Below are 22658 nucleotides of genomic sequence, written 5' to 3' on the forward strand. Positions count from 1 at the left end.
CCCCCAGGCAGTAAACCACCTTTATACAAACCCCACATAAAAGGTTAATCTGAAAGATGGGACAGTTCTTGTAGCTTTCTGATCTCTCTTCTTATTAGCATAATGTTGTTTTATGGTTTGATTATACCTATGCTTTATTTCAGTCAACTTTGGACTTCAGTCAGTTTTGGACTTTATGCCTGTTGTGCCATCTTGATATCTTAGATCAGGGGTGTCAAACGGATGTCGTTACGGCGGGGTCACGTGACATAGCAGGACTTTCCCCCTCTTTGCTAAACTGGCTCTGGACGTGGCCAGCATGTGACGCATCCGGCCCACGGCCCCCGAGTTTGACAGCCCTGTCTTAAATGAAAGGCAGTAGGGTTAGCTTCTAGCTAGCTTGTGGTTGACATGTTAGCATGTCAGTCACAAGCATAGGCTAATATTCTGCATCAGAAAATCACAGTTTCTCAGAAGTGAGATGCTCTTGAGATCTTGTCATAAAGCAGAATACAGTGATTATTCTGCTTTCATTCTGCTTCTTCTTATATCTGTCTAAAATCTATCTATGAGCCATGCATTCCCTGAGTTCCACATTGCAAAGGGCAAGAGATTTATTTCAAAATGCTGCCTTTGGCCTTTCTAGCTTTAAATGAACTGCTATTTGTTATGACATCAGTGGCGCTTATCCTAGTGTACTTAAGTTCTTAAGTAATATGGTGGCAATATTTGGACCATGTGTGTTTATGGGGGGGGCATCTGTGGCCCCTTGAATTCTTATCTACACTAATTTCCACATGAGAAGATTCTTCGTGCTGTTGCTGGTTGAGGGTATATGTTGTTGCTTTTTGGGAAAGTGGCAGTTTGTAAAAGTGAGGGCATCGTGTTTGAATGGAAAATGGGATGTGAAAAGGACTACAGCTCCAGCATAGCTGACCATTGACTATGCCAGCTGAGATTGCATTTCAGGGCTAGGAGTTCCCCACTACAGGCATAACAAAGCAAAACTTTTGTGACTCTTGACACGTGGTGACGTAGTCCTGCAATACTAGTAGAATATGGGTAGGAAGCCACCTGTTTTCAGATAAATTGGTGGGGGGGGGAGGCTGCCTAACCACACAGAAGACTTTGGATCTGGAGTGGTTATATTTCTGCCAAAAGTCCAGCGTTACCAGAGAGGGAGAGGGCAGAAGTGATACAGGGGGTTGTATGTACGAAATACAGAAGCTGTTCTGGATGTATTGATTAAGAATGGGCATTTTCCCCTGCTATCATTTCCTTTTAAATATTTCATTAGTCTTTATCTTTATCTTTATCTTTATTTCGATTTTTATACCGCCCCCTCTCCGCAAAGGGACTCGGGGCGGTGTACAGTCAAATAAAACAGATAAAATGGAATGCAACATACAAACATAAAAACATAGAAGAGGAGGCAATACGACACTGTACAAAGTAAAGTAGATAAAAACAATATTTCAACAATCCTAAAAAAAATACCCAATTAAAATTACCCAGTTAAAATATATCTGCCAGGAGGTATAATAAGGTTATGAATGGTCCAGGACGGCTAAACGGAACAGGTGAGTCTTCAGTTTTCGTCGAAAGGAGGGGAAGTCGGTGGTGGTTCTGATATCGGGGGGGAGGTCATTCCAGAGGGTTGGGCCCATCACAGAGAAGGCTCTACTCCTAGGTGCCGCCCGTTGGCATTGCTTAGTGGACGGTACCCGGAGGAGTCCTTCCCTGTGAGAGCGAATCGGTCGCAGGGAAGTGTGTGGTAGGATGCGATCCCGCAAGTACCTAGGTCCTGAGCCATGGAGCGCTTTAAAGATGGTAATTAACACCTTGAAACACACCCGAAAGACCACAGGCAGCCAGTGCAGCTCGCGCAGGAGCGGTGTTACGTGGGAGTACCTAGTACTCCCCAAAATAGCCCGCGCGGCTGCGTTCTGGACTAGCTGCAGTCTTCGAGCGCGTCCCAAGGGAAGCCCCATGTAGAGGGCATTGCAGTAGTCCAGCCGAGACGTCACCGGTGCATGAGTGACCGTGCGTAGGGCATCCCAGTCCAGTAGGGGGCGCAATTGGCGCACCAGGCAAACCTGGTGGAACGCCCCCCTTGCCAGGGCTGCCACATGGTCATCCATTGACAGCCGGGCATCTAGGAGGACGCCCAAATTGCGCGCCCGTTCCACAGGGGGCAATTGCTCGCCCCCTATGGTCAGCGATGGAATCAACTGACTGAACCGGGGTGCCGGTAGCCACAGCCACTCAGTCTTGGAGGGGTTGAGCTTGAGTCTGTTGTCCCCCATCCAGACCCCGATGGCTTCCAAACACCGGGTCATCACCTCGACAGCCTCGTTGGGGTGGTCTGGGGTGGAAATGTACAGCTGCGTATCATCAGCGTACAGATGATACTCCACCCCAAAACCACGGATGATCTCCCCCAGCGGCTTCACATATGCGTTGATAGAAGGGGCGAGAGGACCGACCCCTGAGGCACCCCACAAGTGAGTGGCCTCAGAGTTGACCTCTGCCCCCCTGCCAACACACATTGCGTCCGGTCGGAGAGGTAGGAGCCGAACCACCGCAGAACGGTGCCTCCAACTCCCATCCCCCCCAGCTGGCGCAATAGGATACCATGGTCGATGGTATCAAAAGCCGCCAAGAGATCTAATAGGACCAGGATAGAGGAACAACCCCTATCTCTGGCCCTCCAGAGATCATCGACCAACGCGACCAAGGCCGTCTCCGTGCTGTGTCCGGGCCGGAAGCCGGACTGGCGTGGGTCTAGATATTCGGATTCCTCAAGGTGTCGTGGAAACTGCTGTGCCACCACATTCTCTACAACCTTCGCTAAAAAGGGAAGGTTGGAGACTGGACGATAATTAGCTAGCTCCATCGGGTCAAGGGAAGGCCTCTTGAGTAAGGGCCTCACCACCGCCTCTTTCAAGGTGGCAGGTAAGGACCCCTCGCTCAAAGAGGCATTCACCAAGCCCAGTAGCCAGCCTCGTGTCACTTCCTAGGATGCCAGTACCAACCAGGAGGGACACGGGTCCATTAAACATGTGGTCGGTCGCAGCCGTCCACGCAACCTATCCAAATCCTCGGGGGCAACAGACGCAAACTCCTCCCAGAGTGGTCTCACAAGACTCACTGTTGGCGGCTCCTCTGGTCCACTGAAGGGGGCCCATCCGCTCCGGATCTGAGCGATTTTGTCCTGCAGATATTCCCCAAACTCCTCTGCTCTGCCCTGTAAAGGGGCTTCCCGCGTCCTCTGCGATAAGAGAGAGCGGGTCACCCAAAACAGGGCGGCAGGGCGGTTATCGGCGGATGCAATAAGAGTGGCACAATGTCTGCGTTTGGCCACTCTTAATGCCACAAGGTAAGTCCGTAAATAGGCTCTTACTTGTGTTCGGTCAGATTCGGAGCGTGAGGACCTCCACCTGCCCTCTAGGCGTCTCCTATGGCGCTTCATCACCCTCAGGTCCTCGGTAAACCAAGGAGCCCGGGTGGGTCGTCGCCGCAGGAGAGGCCGCAAAGGCGCAACTCGGTCCAGGGCCCCAGCGGCCGCCCTATTCCAGGCGGCCACTAGGTTCTCGGAGCGAGAGCGGGTCAGGGCTACAGGGAATGGCCCAAGCTCCATCTGGAACCTATCCGGTTCCATCAGGCGCCTGGGGCGGTACCAACTTGGACAGTTTGGTTCCGCCTCCTCGCGGTGGGGGGTAGCGCCAGGGAAGTCCAGCCGGAGACATGAGTGATCTGACCATGACAGGGGAATAATGGTTACATCCCCTCTTCCCAGATCACTCGCCCACTGTTCAGATACAAAAACAAGGTCCAGAGTGTGACCACCTTCGTGTGTGGGGCCCTGAATTAATTGGGTCAGGTCCATGGCTGTCATGGAAGCCATGAACTCCCGAGCTACCTCGGATGCTTCCCCCGTCGACGGCAAGTTGAAATCCCCCATAACCACAAGCTTGGGGGTCTCAACTGCTGTCTCTGAGATCAGCTCGAGGAGCTCGGGCAGGGCTGCTGACGTATAGCGAGGAGCCAAGTATACAATCAGCAAGCCCCACTGCCTCCCTGGGCCCCATTTCACACCAAGGGACTCACATCCGGGTATCTGAGGTACAGTGAACTCCCTCGGCTCTAGACATTCCCGTATAACTACCGCCACCCCACCACCCTTACCCAGGGCCCGAGGCTGATGGAATGCACGGAAACCCAGTGGGCACATTTCCACGAGGGGTAAACCACCCTCGTGGCCCAACCAGGTCTCCGTTATCCCTGCAAGGTCCAGCTCCCCCTCTGAGATCAACTCATTAATGAGGGGGGCCTTGTTGGTCACGGACCTTGCATTGCAGAGCATCAGCCTCAGACCCTGGCTCTGTAGTTCCTGACCACCTAGATTGCGGGGGTTGGTACAAATGACCGGGTGTAACCAACAACCACGGTCTCCCAACCGACGTTGTGGTCTTCTCCTGTCCTCGCATCCCCTCCTCCCCGCGACCGATGTAATAAGACAATCCTCTATTGGAACGTTCTTTCCCCTCCCCCTCTCCACCACACTCACTTCCCTCCTAGACTCACCTGTTCGCCTGGCACTGGCCCCCCTCCTGGACAGATTTCCCTCCCCTCCTACCCTAAAACCCTCCCTGGAACCCCCTAAAAAGGATAAAAAATTAGTGATGCTTTTCAGTCCATATTTTACATTCATTACGTTGCTTTCACATTAGAAGATCCATATCTTTATGGACAATAGATTAGAAGTCAAGGATTTAAATTGTTAACCTCAGTTTGTATATTGTGATCTGCCAAAATCAGAACAGAATCCCCTACTTGCAGTAGACGTAATATGGTTCTCCTTTTAATGCTTATATTTCTTTGGTGCATGTGGGTCTTTTAAATGTAGGTCCACAGTTATTCCTTTGCCAGGAGAAGAATTAACATAATTAATAGAGTTTGCATGATCCGTACGTAGATTTTTTATTTTCTTTTGGCTTTCAAAAAGTGTGTGTGTGTGTGTGTGTGTGTGTGTGTGTGTGTGTATCCCATCTGCAGATAAATTCACCCATCCAAAATGCCATGGAAAATGTGCCACCTGCGGATAAACACATGGAAAATTTTACGGATAGGCATCCTATCTGTGTGTGTGTGTGTGTGTGTGTGTGTGTGTGTGTGTGTGTGTATGATACAGTTTCCCTTAACAACATCTGTTCTTCCATGTGCCCTATAATGTTCTTTGTATGCATCTTAAGCAAATGTACACGTCGCTATGTATTTTCATTAAATTTTCAACTTTGATACCCGTGATACTATATAAGAGCTATTTAGGTGGGTTCCATCTGAAGCATTGATTTATTTTGGCTAAAATAGAATCTCATCCACAAATGTATATTGCAGTAAATCTGTTTCCTTCTGCAATACTGCAAGCTTTTTTCCTCTCTTACTGCAACAGATTTAAGTGGCTCTCTTTTTAAATGTTGTATACATTGGTGGAGAATCGTACTTTATGCTACTTTAATTATGAATTGCGCATGGATTTCAGTCTGGCATTTCTAAGTAGATAAAAGTGTGTATTAGTTATTGGACATTTTATGTAGCAGTTAATATATGATAGGAGAGAAGAAAAAAGAACTCTCCTTGAATTACCCACAACGTCATTCTCTAGTTTTACCCTATGTGAAAAACCTCTCAGCCTTGACATTGTTCAACATGAGCCATATCTTAGATTAGAGGGTTGGGAGGGGAAGGAATCTTTCATTGCTGTTTTGCAATGTTTTTCTTGGAGAGCATTGGATAAACTCTGTTAACCATGAATTGCGGGGGGGGGGGGATCACATAACTGTAACCATGTTGTTCTGCTTATTTACACTTATTCATATGCAACCTCTCTGAACCTTCAGCCTCTGCTGAACCTTGTGGTCACCCAGATTGCTTTCTCTTTATTCACAGAATGCCATGAACTTGCCTCCTGACAAAGCAAGGCTACTCCGACAATATGACAATGAGAAGAAATGGGAGCTGATCTGTGATCAGGTACGTATAGCAGCCCAAAGGCACTGTCAAGGTACAGAGTCTCCCCTAAGCTGGTTTTACAAACACTGTTCCAAGGTTGTGATAAGAGGAATATGGGAAGCTGCCTTGTACCAGGACCAATTATCTGTCTCTTAAGGCAGATAATTGCTTATTGTTGGCTAGAAAGCAAGGAGCATTTTTTTCCTATTGCCAATAATTGGGTGAATTCCAGAATCCAGAATGTTACGCTTGTGAAGCATGCACTGTCCTGCTTAGATTTGTATTTCTCCAATTGTGGTACCTTTTGAAATTAACACAATAAATAGAAATACCTTTGGCTTCTGGGAGGCAACAGGGAGCGGCACTGGGAGATGGCTGCGGTATTGGGTGTGTGGAAAGAACCGCAGCCAGGGACTCCCCCATAACAGCTGGCCATATCCTGGCTGCCCCCATGCTCCTAGGAACTTGCTCTGGTGTCTTGAGAATCCTGATAATTTTGGAAGCTTTTCCCAAATTGCTGCAAATGTTAAGAGAACTGAGAACTGAGACGCCGGATGGGGGGGTCAAGGTGAGGATGTTGGGGAACCAGTAGAAAGAAGAAGACCTAAATAATGGTTGGGGATGACCTGGAACCTTAGAGGTCACTGAAGACCCGTGTTAGGGCCATGGATGAGCCCAACTGACTGCCCAGACTAAGACCAAAAACAGCTGGGCTTAGAAGGCCACCCCTCATTTACTAAGGAACCCACATCTGTACTACATTTATTTTCAATCCACCTTGGACTGTCACCTCATTTTATGATATCTCCACCTGCTTCACCTTCACGTCCCGGAAATATTTGGAACATTTTCCCCTCCAGCTCCCCAGTAACATCTCAGCCTCCGGCTATTAACTATTAATTTTTACCATCTGCACCCTTACCCAATTGGGTTTTAATACTTCATCAATTTACTCAAGGCTAGACCTGCTCCGCCTGCGGGAGGCCCCGCTCTCGCAGGTATGGCCCTTGGCTCTCTCAAGGGCCTGCCTTGATGACGGGTTTGTGAACCCCGAGAGGTGGAAGAAACGGAGGCTGAGGGGCTTTTTATCCAAAAGTTTTTTATTGTTATTAAGGGGTTCCAGGGAGGGGGGGTGTGATAACCAGGCCGGGAGAGGCGCCAGTGCCAGTGCTGGACGGACAGGTGAGTCCGGGAAGGAAGTGAGCGGAGCGGGGGGGGAGAGGGAACAAGAGATTCCAATAGAGGGTTGTTTGATTACAACGGTCGCGGGGAGGGGGGGATGCGAGGACAAGAGAAGATCACAAGGTCGGTTGGGAGACCGTGGTTGTTGGCTATGCCCGGTCGTCTGCACCAACCCCCGCAACCTAGGTGGCCAGGAACTACAGAGCCCGGGCCTACGGCTGATGCTTTGCAATGCAAGGTCCGTAACCAACAAGGCCCCCCTCATTAATGAGTTGATCTCTGAGGGGGAGCTAGACCTTGCAGGGATAACGGAAACCTGGTTGGGCCACGAGGGTGGTTTACCCCTCGTGGAAATGTGCCCACCAGGTTTCCGTGCATTCCATCAGCCTCGGGCCCTGGGTAAGGGTGGTGGGGTGGCGGTAGTTATACGGGAAGGTCTAGAGCCGAGGGAGTTCACTGTTCCTCAGATATCCGGGTGTGAGTCCCTTGGTGTGAAATGGGGCCCACGGAGGCAGTTGGGTTTGCTGATTGTATACTTGGCTCCTCGCTATACATCAGCAGCCCTGCCCGAGCTCCTCGAGCTGATCTCGGAGACGGCGGTTGAGATCCCCAGGCTCATGGTCATGGGAGATTTCAACCTGCCGTCGACGGGAGCAGCATCTGAGGTAGCTCGGGAGTTCATGGCTTCCATGACAGCCATGGGCCTGACCCAGTTAATTCAGGGCCCCACACACGAAGGAGGCCACACATTGGACCTTGTCTTTGTATCTGAGCAGTGGACGAGTGATCTGGGTAGAGGGGATTTCACTGTTACACCCCTGTCATGGTCAGATCACTCATGTCTCCGGCTTAACTTCCCTGGCGCTACCCCCCACCGCGAGGAGGCGGGACCAGACGGTCCACGCTGGTACCGCCCCAAGCGCCTGATGGAGCCGGATAGGTTCCAGACGGAGCTTGGGCCATTACCTGTAGCCCTGACCCGCGCTCGGTCGGAGGACCTAGCGGCCGCCTGGAATAGGGCGGCGGCTGGGGCCTTGGACCGGATTGCGCCTTTGCGACCTCTCCTGCGGCAGCGACCCACCCGGGCTCCTTGGTATACCGAGGAGCTGAGGGTGATGAAGCGTCACAGGAGACGTCTAGAGAGCAGGTGGAGGTCCTCACGCTCCGAATCTGATCGAACACAGGTAAGATCCTACTTGCGGACCTACCTGGTGGCATTAAGGGCGGCCAAACGTAGATATTGTGCCACCCTTATTGCGTCCGCGGATAACCGCCCTGCTGCCCTGTTTAGGGTGACCCGCTCCCTCTTGTCACAGGGGACGCAGGGGGCACCTTTACAGGGCAGAGCAGAGGAATTTGGGGAATATCTGCAGGACAAAGTCGCTCAGATCCGGAGCGGATGGGCCCCACTCAGTGGACCAGACGAGCCGCCAACAGCGAGTCTTGTGAGACCATCCTGGGAGGAGTTTGATTCTGTTGCCCCCGAGGATTTAGATAGGTTGCGTGGACGGCTGCGACCCACCACATGTTTAATGGACCCGTGTCCCTCCTGGTTGGTACTGGCATCTTGGGAGGTGACACGAGGCTGGCTTCTGGGCCTGGTGAATGCCTCATTGGGTGAGGGATCCTTACCAACCGCCTTGAAAGAGGCGGTGGTGAGGCCCTTACTTAAGAGGCCCTCACTCGACCCAATGGAGCTAGCTAACTATCGTCCAGTCTCCAACCTTCCGTTTCTAGCGAAGGTTGTTGAGAATGTGGTGGCCCAGCAGTTTCCACGACACCTTGACGAATCCGAGTATCTAGACTCACGCCAGTCCGGCTTCCGACCTGGGCACAGCACAGAGACAGCCTTGGTCGCGTTGGTTGATGATCTCTGGAGGGCCAGAGATAGAGGTTGCTCCTCTATCCTGGTCCTATTAGACCTCTCGGCGGCTTTTGATACCATCGACCATGGTATCCTATTGCGCCGGTTGGAGGGGATGGGAGTCGGAGGTACCGTTTTGCGGTGGTTCGGCTCCTACCTCTCCGACCGGAGGCAATGTGTGTTGACAGGGGGACAGAGGTCGACCCCGAGGCCACTCACTTGTGGGGTGCCACAGGGGTCGGTCCTCTCGCCTCTCCTGTTCAACACATATGTAAAGCCGCTGGGTGAGATCATCCGTGGTTTTGGGGTTGAGTATCACCTCTACGCTGATGATACTCAGCTGTATATTTCAACTCCAAACCACCCCAACGAGGCTGTCGAAGTAATGTCCCGGTGTTTGGAGGCCGTCGGGGTCTGGATGGAGGACAACAGACTTAAACTCAACCCCTCCAAGACTGAGTGGCTGTGGCTACCGGCACCTCGATTCAGCCAGCTGATTCCATCGCTGGCCATAGGGGGCGAGCAGTTGCCCCCTGTGGAACGGGCGCGCAATTTGGGCGTCCTCCTTGATGCCCGGCTGTCAATGGATGACCATGTGGCGGCCGTGGCAAGGGGGGCGTTCCACCAGGTTCGCCTGGTGCGCCAATTGCGCCCCCTACTGGACCGGGATGCCCTACGCACGGTCACTCATGCGCTGGTGACGTCCCGCCTGGATTACTGCAACGCTCTCTACATGGGGCTGCCCTTGGGACGCGCCCGGAGACTGCAGTTAGTTCAGAATGCAGCCGCGCGGGCTGTGATGGGGAGTACGAGGTACTCCCACGTAACACCTCTCCTGCGCGAGCTGCATTGGCTACCTGTGGTTTTCCGGGTGCGTTTCAAGGTGCTGATTACCATCTTTAAAGCGCTCCATGGCACGGGACCTAGTTACTTGCGGGATCGCATCCTCCCACATACATCCCTGCGGCCAATACGCTCACACAGGGAGGGACTTCTCCTGGTGCCATCCACTGGACAATGCCGGCGGGCGACACCGAGGAGTAGGGCCTTCTCTGTGATGGGCCCAACCCTCTGGAATGACCTCCCCCCCGACATTAGAACCACTTCTGACCTCCGCTCCTTCCGGCAAAAACTGAAGACCCACCTGTTCCGATTAGCAGGCCTGGCATAATTCAACTGTCCCTCCTGGCAAACGCACTATATCTGGTTATTTTAGGGGTTTTTTAATTCACTGTATTTGTTTTTAGGGGTTTGAACTTATTTTAATCTGCTTTGTACAGTTCTTTTAATGTCATTCTTACCTCCTCCATGTCAACTGTCAATTGTACATACTTAATTTTATTGTATCTGATATATTTTGTATGAACTGTACACCGCCCCGAGTCCCTTTCGGGAGAGGGGGCGGTCTAGAAGCATTAAATTAAATTAAATTAAAATTAATTAAATTGGCTTAAAAGCCGCCTCGGAGAGATCATCGTTGGAGAGACTTCTCAGGGGTCGAGATGTCTGTGACAGTGGGATCATATGGCCAGTCCCAGCCCAGTTGTTTTGACAGAGTAAAAATGGACTTCATGATGGGCTTTGCTGTTGGCATAGCAGCAGGTGCACTCTTTGGGACATTTTCTTGTGTCAGGATTGGCATGAGAGGACGAGAACTGATGGGTGGCGTTGGCAAAACCATGATGCAGAGTGGTGGAACGTTTGGGACAGTTATAGCTATTGGCATGGGAATCCGCTGTTAACTTGAATTTCTTTTATTCTTTTTTACCATGAAGACTAATGCCCCTGTTAGTCCAGATCTTGCTATGTAAAATAATAAAAAGCCTCCTCCACATCTCTCTTTCTCTTTCTTCTCTCTCTCTCTCTCTCTCTCTCTCTCTCTCTCTCACACACACACACACACACACACACACACACCTCTTCCAAGAAGCTTCTTCAGCTCTGACATGATAAGTGGAGAATGAAAGGACTTATATTCCTTGCATATTCCTTGATCCTTAAATCTTTCCATTCCCCACTATCCTGTCAGAGTTGAAGAAGCTTCTTGGATGAGAAGCGAAACATTTTCAAAAGAAAAAAAAATAGAAAGTCCAGTTGCCTCCAGAAAAAGCAGCATTGGGACAATCAGGACCTGGATGACTGACAATCTCTACAGATACAGCATTTTGGGGTGTATAGACGCTATTTGGAAAATACGTCTTTACTTTAGCTCTGATGTGTTCAGCTTTTCCCACCCTAAAGCAAGCGTCACAGGTAGGCTTACTCTGTAATGATCATAGTTATCATCATTATGATTAGGCCTAAAAACCATCTTGGGCCTAGGCAAAAGAGAAGAAGTAGTCAATTTGGAGAAAAGTCTCAGAAGCTTCAGAATATGTCGTGCTCAAGATGTTGATGCCGATCGAAAACAGAAGAGAAAATAGTTGAAATAACACTTGTAAATCCTAAATTTCTAAAATCCACCTGTATTGCATCACTTCAGGTTCAGAGCAGCTCAGAGCTGAAGCCCTAATTCAAAGCATCTTTCCTATCTATCGTATTTTACAGAGTATAAGAAGCACCTTTTTCCCTCAAAAAAGAGGGTGAAAATCTGGGTGCATCTGAATACAGTATTTTTGGCCTCCTGAAACCCCGCCCCCTTTGCAAAAATGTCCATGCATAGCCTTTAGGAGGCTTCCAGAGTGCTCCTGGGGGTTGGGGATGGCAAAAATGAGCGAAAAATGGGCCGGTTTTTTTGCTCCTTTTTGCCCAGCCTGGGCCGTTTTTGGGAGGTCTGCAGAGTGCAAAAACTTTTTTTAAAAAAATTTGCCTATTCAAAATCTTGGTGCGTCTTATACTCCAAAAAATACGGTATGTACTTGAATATGTTAGGATATTTTTTGTTCTGGATTTGGATTTGGGGGTCTTTTTTATCCTCCTGGCGTTCTTTCTGTGTGACATGGAATAGAGATGGATTAACATTCCAAACATGAAACACGGTTTTCACTTTTTCTCCTTTCTTGACCCAGTGACCTTACCTCTGAAAATGATACAATCAGGACAAATTTTAGTTCGTTCCGTTACTTTATGAGGTTGTTGGCTTTGACTTCCCTTGCCTAGAACTCTGTCTGTCTCGTTTCTGCATACTTGCAACTGTTCTGATACTTGGAACGCTGACACAGGTAAAGCTGCCATGCTTAATTTAAGTATTCCGCAGCCCAGGCAAGAATGGGGTATGACTTAATATAGGTATCCCTCATTTAACAACTGCCTTGTTTATTGACTGTTCACAGTTACAGTGGGGATGAACTTTGCAACCTGTCTTCGATTTACGACCCTTGCAGTTCTGTAAAGCAAACCAAAGCTAAAGCAAAATCGTGATGTTTCACTTAGCAGCTCCTTACTTAACAGATTGCCAGTCCCATTGGTGATCACTGAATGAAGACTACTTTTAGTCATTTTTGTTTATTTATTTACTAGGACTTATGGAAATGATTTTAAATGAGATACATTCAATCTAGGTTAAAAAAAAAAAGAAATCAAACTTTTGGTGGGAAATGGATTTACCGTATTTTTTCGGAGTGTAAGGCACACCTTTACCTTCTCCCCCTCCCCCCGAAAGAGCATGGAAATGTTGGTGCATCTTATACACTGAATACAGCCATTTTTGGCCTCCTGAAACTCCGTCCCCAAATCCCATTCTTGTGAAAAATGTGGTGTTTTTTGCAAGAATGGAAGATTTTTTTGCCTTCCCTCAGCCCCCAGCAGCCCTCTGCAGGCTTCAGCAGGGCTGGGGCAAGGCAAAAGTGCCCCCATTTCTGGAAAAAAAAAGAGGCAAAACGGCCCCTTTTTCATAAAAACTGAGGCTTTTTTGCCTTGCCCAAGCCCTGCTGAGGCCTGCAGAGGGCTGTTGGGGGCTGAGGGAAGTCAAACACTTTTTTTCTTACTTACCTCTTCGAAATCTTGGTGCAACTTATACACCGGTGGTCTTATACCCTGTTTCCCTGAAAATAAGGCCTCCCCCGGATAATAAGTCCAATCGGAATTTTTTAGTGCATGCGCTAAAATAAGCCCTCCCCGAAAATATTGCAACCAGCAGCAGCCATGAGGTGACCACACTCACAGCCTCCTGCACCTCAAAAATAATAAGACCTCCCTGAAAATAAGGCCAAGTGCCTATTTCAGGGATCAAAAGAAAATGAGACCCTGTCTTATTTTCAGTGAAACAGGGTAGTCCAGAAAATGCGGTATGTTTTGGTCATTGTTCATTAATTAAAGAAGCTCTTAGAAGAGAATCCCTCAATACGTATATCTAGCTCTGGAGAAGCAAAGCAAATATTTTTAAAAAAATATTATCTAAAAATAAGAAATCGTTAATTTTGGGAGGACTTTTACTGAAGACTTTAACAAGAAGAGGACTAGACTGGGCAAGTTTGCTTCACGTTTAGTACTTTTGAAACCGAGCCAGGAAGTTTGTCAGAAGTTACAAAGATGCAACCAAAATTAATGACTATAAATTGCTGCTTTGTGGGTTATGCCCTATATATGCTGTAGAGCAGTTGTCAAATAGTTTTGGAATTGCAGAACCATTAGCTTGTGTTTATCAAATATTCTATGTAGAACATTTAAACCACTATATGGCTTACACATATACAGTAGTTTATTGAGCCACAGTGGCAAATTGTTTAGCCTGCTGTACGTAACTCATTTCCTTGGGCATGTTTATCAATAGCCAGCATCTTTAGAGTGGAAAACCCATATGAGTTGCATTTTTCCTTACATCTTACACCATCAGTCAGCAGGATTCAAGAAAAATTCAAGAATTACATTAAAATTACAATAAATAAATAAATGACAGTTATCATTTAGTGACCATTTGAAGTTACAACAGCATGAATAAAAGTGTTTTACGGCTATTTTTCATGCAGCTATTGTAGCATCTCCATGGTTGTGTGATCAACATTTGGATATGTTCCTCAACTTCTTCTGATAATGCCACGCTTGGAATACTGCATTCAGTTTTGGTTGCCACGATGTAAAAAAGATGTGGAGACTCTAGAGAAGAGCAACAAAAATGATTTGGGGACTGGAGGCTAAAACATATGAAGAATGGTTGCAGGAACTGGGTATGTCTAGTTTAATGAAAAGAAGGACTAGGGGAGACATGATAGCAGTGTTCCAATATCTCAGGGGTTGCCACAAAGAAGAGGGAGTCAAACTATTATCCAAGGCACCTGAGGGTAGAACAAGAAGCAATGGGTGGAAACTAATCAAGGAGAGAAGCAACTTAGATCTGAGGAGAAATTTCCTGACAGTGAGAACAATTAATCAGTGGAACAGCTTGCCTCCAGAAGTTGTGAATGCCCCAACACTGGAAGTCTTTAAGAAGATGTTGGATAGCTATTTGTCTGAAACGGTATAGGGTTTCCTGCCTAGGCAGGGGGGTTGGACTAGAAGACCTCCAAGGTCCCTTCCAACTCTGCTATTGTATTGGATGCTTGACAAGGGACATGTATTTATGGTGGTTGCAACGTCTCGGGATGATGTGATCCCCTTTTGTGACCTTCTGAGAAACAAAATTAATGGGAAAATCAGATTCACTCAACAACCTTGTTGCTAAGTTAACTGCAGTGATTCATTTAACGACTGTGGCAAGAAAAGTCATAAAATCGAACAAAACTTACTTTAACAACTGCCCTGCTTAGCAATGGAAATTTTGGACTCATTTGTGGTCGTAACTCGAGCGCTACCTGTGTACGGTTGAAGCCCAGACAGTTTAATTGCATTCATTTACAATCCATTTCAGATTAAAATTCAGCAATTTCAGAGTCCACAGATACACTGGTGGCAGGATGGAGAAGACCTAATGGGAATGGGAAACTATGAGAGCTCCATTGTCATCTTAGTGTCTGAAGCACTTTGGTCCAGCGAATCTTCTTGATTGGAATAGGAAGTCCCAATTCTTGCTTTCAGTTTCCTCATCAGTTTGATGAGGCAGAAATCAAAGCACCCGTCTCCCCAGCTCCTTCTGTTTTAAGGCTTCTACGATATATTGGAGTGCTCCTCATCTCCTGCAGCCTGTTTGTGGCTGACCTATTGACTCCTTTTGAATTATTTACTGGTGGGAATTAAGAACAGCCTTGAAACAGAAACTTCATAAAGACATTTAGATGAATCATTTGGTGCATGATGTTTGAATAGGTCCAGCAGTGCACTTACGGCATATGGCTCAAGCTGTTTTCCCAAAAATTGATATAGAGTTTGCACCCAGTCCTGACATGATCCTGTTTGGCTTTGACAGGCTTTTTAGATGGTTTTTGGATTGTGGCCTGGAATCTCTGTGAAATCAGGAAAAGAGGTCAAAAGGGGTGGATTTGGTAAATAAATTAGTTCTGGGCCCTTTTTAATGACTGATCTAAAAAAACCTGGGACCTTATAAAAAGCATCTTTGGAAATAGGTGTGAAAAATCTAGTTCCTAATATGACAGATATGATTGCATATGAATTTAGGTTTTCAACAGATGGAGATATCCTTGTGATGCCTTCACTCAGGTGTTTCATTCAACACTTTCCCACAAGGATCCTCCTCAGGGTAGAAGTAGGATGTGCAAGTGAGGAGAGATGATAACACCCCATGGTGCAAATGGAGTTGGATTCTGTGAATGGATCTAACTCAGTGCTATTTTTAAGATCTGAAGAATGAAAATGAAAATCTCCATTTCAACACGGTTAATATTTTTCACTCCAAGACCTCACAACTCCAAATAATTGTTGAAACAAATACATTTAAATCCCAAAATCTTTTATTAAAGATTACTAGAGCAATATTCTACTGATCTGGAAAGTTAAGCAGTGTCAACTCTGGTTAATTTACAGATGGGAGACCTCCATTAAGACCTAGGACTGCAGGCTAGACTGGAACAAGGCAAAGGCAACCTCATTGCAATCTGGATTCCAATAAAACTATATGGATGTGTTCATGAAATTGCAGAGTTAAGCTTGACTTGAAGGAAGAGAAACTTTTATGATTTTTTTGTTAGAAAATTCAGACATTATAGAAGATGCGTAGAGCTTGCAGGCTTTCAGAATATGCAAATACTCACTTTCCTATTTTTATTAAAAAAAACTATCTTTTAATGATTCTGGAATGACATGAAGAAAGCCCCTCTTCATTTTTAGTGCTCCTCTGTAGGTAATCAACTAACATCAAAGCAAGCATCTGCATTCTTCAAATGCCTCCCCGCTACTAAAATAAGTAAAAGATTGATCTTCCTTATTGTTAATAGCAATCTGCTAATAGGACCTTAGCAGCTGAAACAGAGATGGATGAGAGAGAGCATATAATCATGTGATTAAGGGGTATTCTTGTTTCAGGACTCATGTGACCATTCCCTTAGGGACTTTGAGATTGGCTGGTCCATCCTCTTGGTTATTCAGCCAGTAGCTTGCTAAGGGGGCTGGGGAAAAGGGGGTTTGGAACCCATCACACAGCCCTTTCACGCCCTCTAATGGAAGACTGAAGCACTGAAGTGCAATTTTAAACAGAAAGAGAACAGACATGCCACTGATCCTATTGAGGTTTATGGACTGGTTTAAAAGATAATATAAAAACGTGAGTAAATAGAATCCAGATATCTACTAAATGGAAGAAATCCCAGGACATTTAAAGAGAGTATCATATTGGGGAAGTGGACTGTTTTGATGCAAGAGTTTCTGTTGTACGGCATTCGTTGTTGACCTTTCAATCATTCTGTCCAAAAACATGATTGAAAGAAAATACTCTCCTTTTCTCGAAAATATTTATATGCATATGGGCATTGTGTCATTATATTCTATTGTTTATCTTAGTTTTAAGACTCCATTCAGGTTGATGCATGTCCTTTGTTAGAATAATTATAGGTCCAATCTATGGTATGCATTTTCCCAATTGAGAATCGTTGAACTCAATCAAGATCATAAAGATGGTTCTTTCTGCAAGCATTCTAGCCTTCAGAGTACACGTTTTATCAAAGGGAAAGAGAAGTGGTTATGGGAATCAAAGAACACTAATACTTTGGCCCATTTACATATCAGACAAAGCCTACAATTCTTAATCAGCCACTATACACATTGCAGTTCCTTTGCTCTTCATTCAGTGGCAAGGGATAACAATTCTGTTTTTAAATGTAACTCTTATGCCATGGTTATGGATTTCAAAACAAGTCTAGATTTGTAAACTTACTTTTAAATTCCTTATATAAAAGCATTTCAGTCCAAATTAACATGTAATGAAAAATATTTGAAAGTTGATTTCCACTTTCTCTCTGAATTATTGTAGGGCTTTTAAAATTATCTGCCTTTTTAGAAAAGTTCACTCAAACGTTGTGATGTTTGTGGGAGGGAGGGAGGGAGGGTGGAAAGAGGGAAGAGAAGGAAGGAAGGAAGGAAGGAAGGAAGGAAGGAAGGAAGGAATTTAAAAAGAAAATCCTGACTGCAGACTATTTTCTGTTACATTGCAAAAATATAGCTGACATCCTATCTGGTTCTGTTCTGCCTTTTTTATTATTTGTTTCACAGCCTCTTAAGCTCTCTCAGTTCTTGCTGAGCAGCACTATTCCTCTGTAGTGAGATTCTTTGTATCAGCTCCACAAGCATTCATGTCACTTGAGTTTTGTTTAGTCCAGCAGGCTCACAAGCTAAGTGAATTACTGCCAGAGGACTTCTAAAAAACAGACTAATGCATGCCAAGTTGCATTCACTCACATAGGAGAAATCAGTGTTTCTTTTTTTGTTTTTCAGTTACAAAGAAAGTCTTCAATTCCCTAGTGAAATTATCTGACCATTGTTCCTAGAGAGCAGATGCATTCATTACATCCTGCAAAACCAGGAAACCGAGTCCTAGTCCTGACTCAGGTGTGAAGGCCAGCTGGGTGATTTTGGGACAGTCATTCTCTCTCAGCTCACGGCATCCAGCTCAGGCGACAAGCCAATCGGTCAATTCATGTCGCAAGTAATGGGTCAATCCTTGGTTGATCCAGGGGGAAAAGCAGACTCTGTAGTTGGGGGAGGGGGGAACCTTGGAATGCCCCCCTGCTTTTGCCAGTTTGTTAATTTCTCTGTTTAAAATGCATTGGATACCATCAATGCTGTAAACCAGGGGTGTCCAAACTTGGCAACTTTAAGACTTGTGGACTTCAACTCCCTCAAGCTCTGCTGGCTGGGGAATTCTGGGAGTTGAAGTCCACAAGTCTTAAAGTTGCCAAGTTTGGACACCCCTGCTGTAAACATATTAAGAGGAGTAGGAGTAGGAGGAGTAGGAGAAGAAGAAGAAGAAGAAGAAGAAGAAGAAGAAGAAGAAGAAGAAGAAGAAGAAGAAGAAGAAGAAGAAGAAGAAGAAGAAGAAGAAGAAGAAGAAAATGTAAAACTGTAGGCATCACAAAGGCCTAGACAAATAAGAATATACTTTCTCATGGTGCATAAAATACATCAGATGCTGAGCCAGGACAAGATATCTTCATTCTCATATGTGAGAATATTACCTGGTTTTTGATAATGGGATCCAGAGAGGATGTTCTTACTATGGTTCAACCCAGGTGATGGGGGATTTCTCTTCCAAACTAGGGGGGGGGGGGAATCTCTTCCAAACTAACTCAGCCAATATCCAGGTGAAAAAGAGCACACATTACAGTGGTACAGTTACCAATTAAGGCAACATCCTTAATTGGTTCCAGGAGGCATGTATCAAAAACAGTACCAAACAGCTTTTTCTCCATAAGGAATAATGTAGTGAGTCAAAAGGCAGCTGACACCAACAGGTTCTAGCTTGTGCGTTGTATACAAAACAAATGATGAGTTCCAGGACTAAATTTTCATGTCAAAATGAATTGAGTATCGGATTGGGTGAGTTTCCTAGCAGTTGAGTACCAAGATGCCACTGTATAACATAGCACGTTACGTTTACAGAAGAAAAGATTGACTTTATTTACCAACTGGCATAGGGCATTATGTCTCTTCTAATATATGGATAAAGACAAAAATAAAAGTGAATAAAGTTTGTCAAATAAGTGTAAATAAGATGCCCTGGAAAGAATTGTAAACTATGATCATGTAAACTGATTTGAGTTGGAAGAGGAGAGGAAAGAAAACACAAACGGAATAATTATCTTGCTCTAGAGAGCAAAGCAGTGTCATTTGTCATAAGCGATTGGAAAAAAATATTGTAGGACTCAGCCACTTTTAGTCTCCCAACTTTTAATTAAAATTCAGACTATGAGGAAAGCCTCAAGTTGCTTAGGCTTAGGCACCATGTTGTTCAGAAGCAATCAAGGATGATAAATCAAAAAGTGAGTGACACACAACAGATAATTGTGGTGCTTTTGGGAAAAACTGGACAGAGGATTAATGTTTTCTAAGGACCTCAAAACTATCAGGAGAAACGTAAATAGGGAATTTAGAGCTTCTTCTTAAATCACGATTGCATTGAAGAAAATACCAATATGAAAACACAGAGAGAAAAACATTTTGGTTGGATTAGAGGAGAAGGGCAACTGAAAAAAAATTGCCCTAGTGTTAAAAAAGATAATTAAATAGGTACACCTGTCTCAGTACCTTTGTATGACCTTCTTCGGTGTCCTAAATGAAGTGAATGGCAGCATTGAATCATATTGGGTGATGTAAATAGCATTGTCCCTGCTTAGTATTTGAAAAAATAAAGGCAATCTCAAAGCTGAATGTGGCTAAGACATTAGGAATCAAACTTGGCTAAATCAACTCAAGAATCGGTAGATCAGAAGTATCATTGTGGTCACATGGTTTTTTCACTTAATGACTACTTTGATTAGCAATCAAGTTGCCAGTCCCAATTGTGATAGCTAAACGAGGATGACTTGTTTGTGCTTTTGATAGATTCATGTATCAAGCTAATGCACAATGTAAACTGCTTGGTTTGTGTAAACTCTACCATAACAGGTTGGTGTTTTTTATATGCCAGACCTATACAAGCTACAATTAAAACAAACCCAGGTTAACGTAAATGAAACCATTGTGATTAAAAAACCTATTTATTTAAATCAAATAAATTATCCCAACTTGATGCCTTCAGATGTAAGGGGCTACAATACATATCATCCCTAGTCAAGACAGTTGAGAAAGCTGGAATAGATAAAAGAGATTCTTTACAATATTTTGGACAGCATACATTGGAATTATTACAATTAGTGGACAATTGAGATAGATATTAGTTCATTTGTATCTGGAGGTTATGCTCCCTAAGCAAAGGTACTAGATTCAAGAGAAGAACTGAGTTGATTTAGCCAAGTTTGATTCCATTGGTGGAAAAAGGTTCAGTAGAAATACTGTGCATTTATTAAAAACATTTTTGCTTTGAACAGTTGATAAATGCCTACACTAACAATGAAGGTTTGCTAGAAATCCTTGAAAAATTTAGAAACCAGCAATAAGAAGATACCTCTCTTTCCAATATACATTTGCTCTGAAATTTATGTCTGAATTTCAAGCATGGGAAATTCAGAAGTTAAAAAGTTGCATGCTCTTGGCACCTCCATCATAAATTGAATAAAGTAGGTATCTATTGTTATATATCCTTGCTATCCTTTTACTTGCCTAGCCCAGATGTTACCTTCCAATTTCACCAGATGGGAAGTCCTTAAACTTTTCTTATGCAAGTAGCAGAACCATTTTCAAAGTGTGTTAGCTCCGATGATCAAGTTGGGGAGTTTCAAGGCAGAGCATATCTGTATCTGAAAGCAGTTCTAATCTGTAAGAGCATATTATCTATGATTAAAATATTCTTCCCAAAACCTGGGCTTCCAAAAATTCTTCCTTTGTTTGTAGAAAAGAAAGAAAAGAAGCTGAGTTGTGAAGTGCTCGAGTTGTTAAAGTAAAAATTGAGGAAATGGCTTGCTGACTGTTGTGAATAAATAGGAGGAAATTATATTCCCAGCAGAGTAATAGATTCTCTGCAGTCATTAATTTTTGATCTGTCTGCACTTGGGATGTTGGCAGGAGAATAATTCCATGTTATATGGGTTTATAACTGACTATTACATTTTACAACTCACACTTGCCTGGTTTATGATTCAGTGAATGGTTTCTCACATAGTTAGTCAGAAATGTCTGCATCAGAGAATGCAATACAAAGCTCTCAAGTCCCGTCCCCCCCCCCAATGATTGTCTTTAGAGAGGCATCTCTCATTCAGAACTTACTCTGATTCAGGTGAAGGATCCTACATCTTCATAGATGCTTACCCTAGTAGGAAAATGGAAGAGTAGAGGGATAGTTATGGTTATGGTCAGTGGCACTTCTTTTGACAGTCCACATGTCTCTGCCATTCATACACAGTGTCTCTGGAGAATCTCAGTCATCCAGGTCAAGGGTCCCCAACCTTGCTGTTTTTAAGACTTAGCACTTTAACTCCCAGAATTCCTCAGCCAGTCATGCTGCAGGTTGGATACCGTGCTGGTTGGCTGGGGAATTCTGGGAGTTGAAGTCTATATGTCTTAATGTTGCGAAGGTTGGAGGTCGCTGATGGTTGTCCCTAAGGTGCTTTTTCAAAAAGCACCTTTGGACGTTCATGGACAGATTTTAGCATGGGAAGTTAGAACTCTCCAGTTTCTCTGGAAAGGAAATCTGTTGTGTGATGCATCCAGGAGACTGCCATTCTGCTCACATCTAAAGCAGGCAAGCAATCACCGTAGAACATCCATGATCAAGAGACCTCACAAGGTTATCGTCCCCAGTTGATTTTAGGAATAATAACATAAGTGTTTTCATGTTTCAGCACAATGCAGTTGGGTGGTTTCTTTTGTTACATTTTTCCTTCAAACTGAAGAGCACGTTTGAAAAAAAGTAAAGGAAATAGTTAAAATAAACATGATTTTCCAAACATTTATCACTTCCATCTGCTCAGATATGCTGTCTCTTCTTTCTTGCATACATATTTTATCTACTGTCTTTAACCCATGGCTATATAAGTTATTCTGAGCAGTCATTCTGAGTACTGACTTTAATGCGACCTTTCTTAATAGTACACCCCGATTCTCTTATGAGGAGCTTTTAAAAATCTATCCCTTCTAAAACTGTTGATTCAAATCATGGTTGCTATTAATCAGGAAAGTGTTCTTCATGTTATGTAGCCCTTGAGATGAAAGAACATACATGAAATAGACAATAAATGCCATTTTTCAGCATGCTATTTTATATATGAGTAGAAAGAAACCAGTGACATCTCTTTCTGCATAGCTTTATTTCCCACATACTGGTTTTGGTTCAAAAAATCTGATATTCAGGAAGTGTTTATGCCTTTACTTTATTTTATTTTTCCTAAGAAGCACACACACACACACACACACATGCTGTAAATCATTTGAAAATAGTTATATACATCTTGTGAGAAATAAAAGGAAAGTAGAGTTGTCTTCATGATGGCATAAATATTCATTAGTAAGTGATTCACATAGTCACATTTTGATGCAAACAGACATATCTCACAAACTAGTTCACATTAATGCTAAGCTGCAATCTTGATTCATACAGCCCACATTCTGCAAATTATTTGCATTAAAATGTTTGCATAAATATTTTCCCATAACAATAAAGATAACATAATTCTAAGCCAGGAGAAACAAGCAGAAATAGGTA

The 22658-nt window shown here is 44.7% G+C and overlaps 2 protein-coding genes and 1 long non-coding RNA gene across 4 annotated transcripts in view; 2 read left to right on the forward strand and 1 right to left on the reverse strand.

Annotated features, from left to right (window-relative positions):
- The window catches only part of LOC309384912, a 683650-nt gene that overhangs the window by 207834 nt on the left and 453158 nt on the right, over nt 1–22658 (reverse strand). The window lies entirely within an intron of this gene.
- Nucleotides 1–22658, forward strand: part of FMNL2 (formin like 2) — a 221918-nt gene that overhangs the window by 122406 nt on the left and 76854 nt on the right. For both annotated transcript variants that reach the window (XM_081968482.1, XM_081968483.1), the window contains exon 2: nt 5932–6015. In XM_081968482.1, the coding sequence (XP_081824608.1) occupies nt 5932–6015 (84 nt within the window). The remainder of the gene's footprint in view (nt 1–5931; nt 6016–22658) is intronic.
- Nucleotides 10512–10855, forward strand: LOC309383120 (reactive oxygen species modulator 1-like). The gene has a single exon (XM_081935303.1). It carries the CDS (start codon nt 10543–10545, stop codon nt 10780–10782), a length of 240 nt encoding a protein of 79 aa, XP_081791429.1. The 5' UTR covers nt 10512–10542; the 3' UTR covers nt 10783–10855.

Source organism: Natrix helvetica (assembly GCF_964273705.1).
Source record: "Natrix helvetica genome assembly, chromosome: 1".
In the NCBI taxonomy this organism is placed as follows: Eukaryota; Metazoa; Chordata; class Lepidosauria; order Squamata; family Natricidae; genus Natrix; species Natrix helvetica.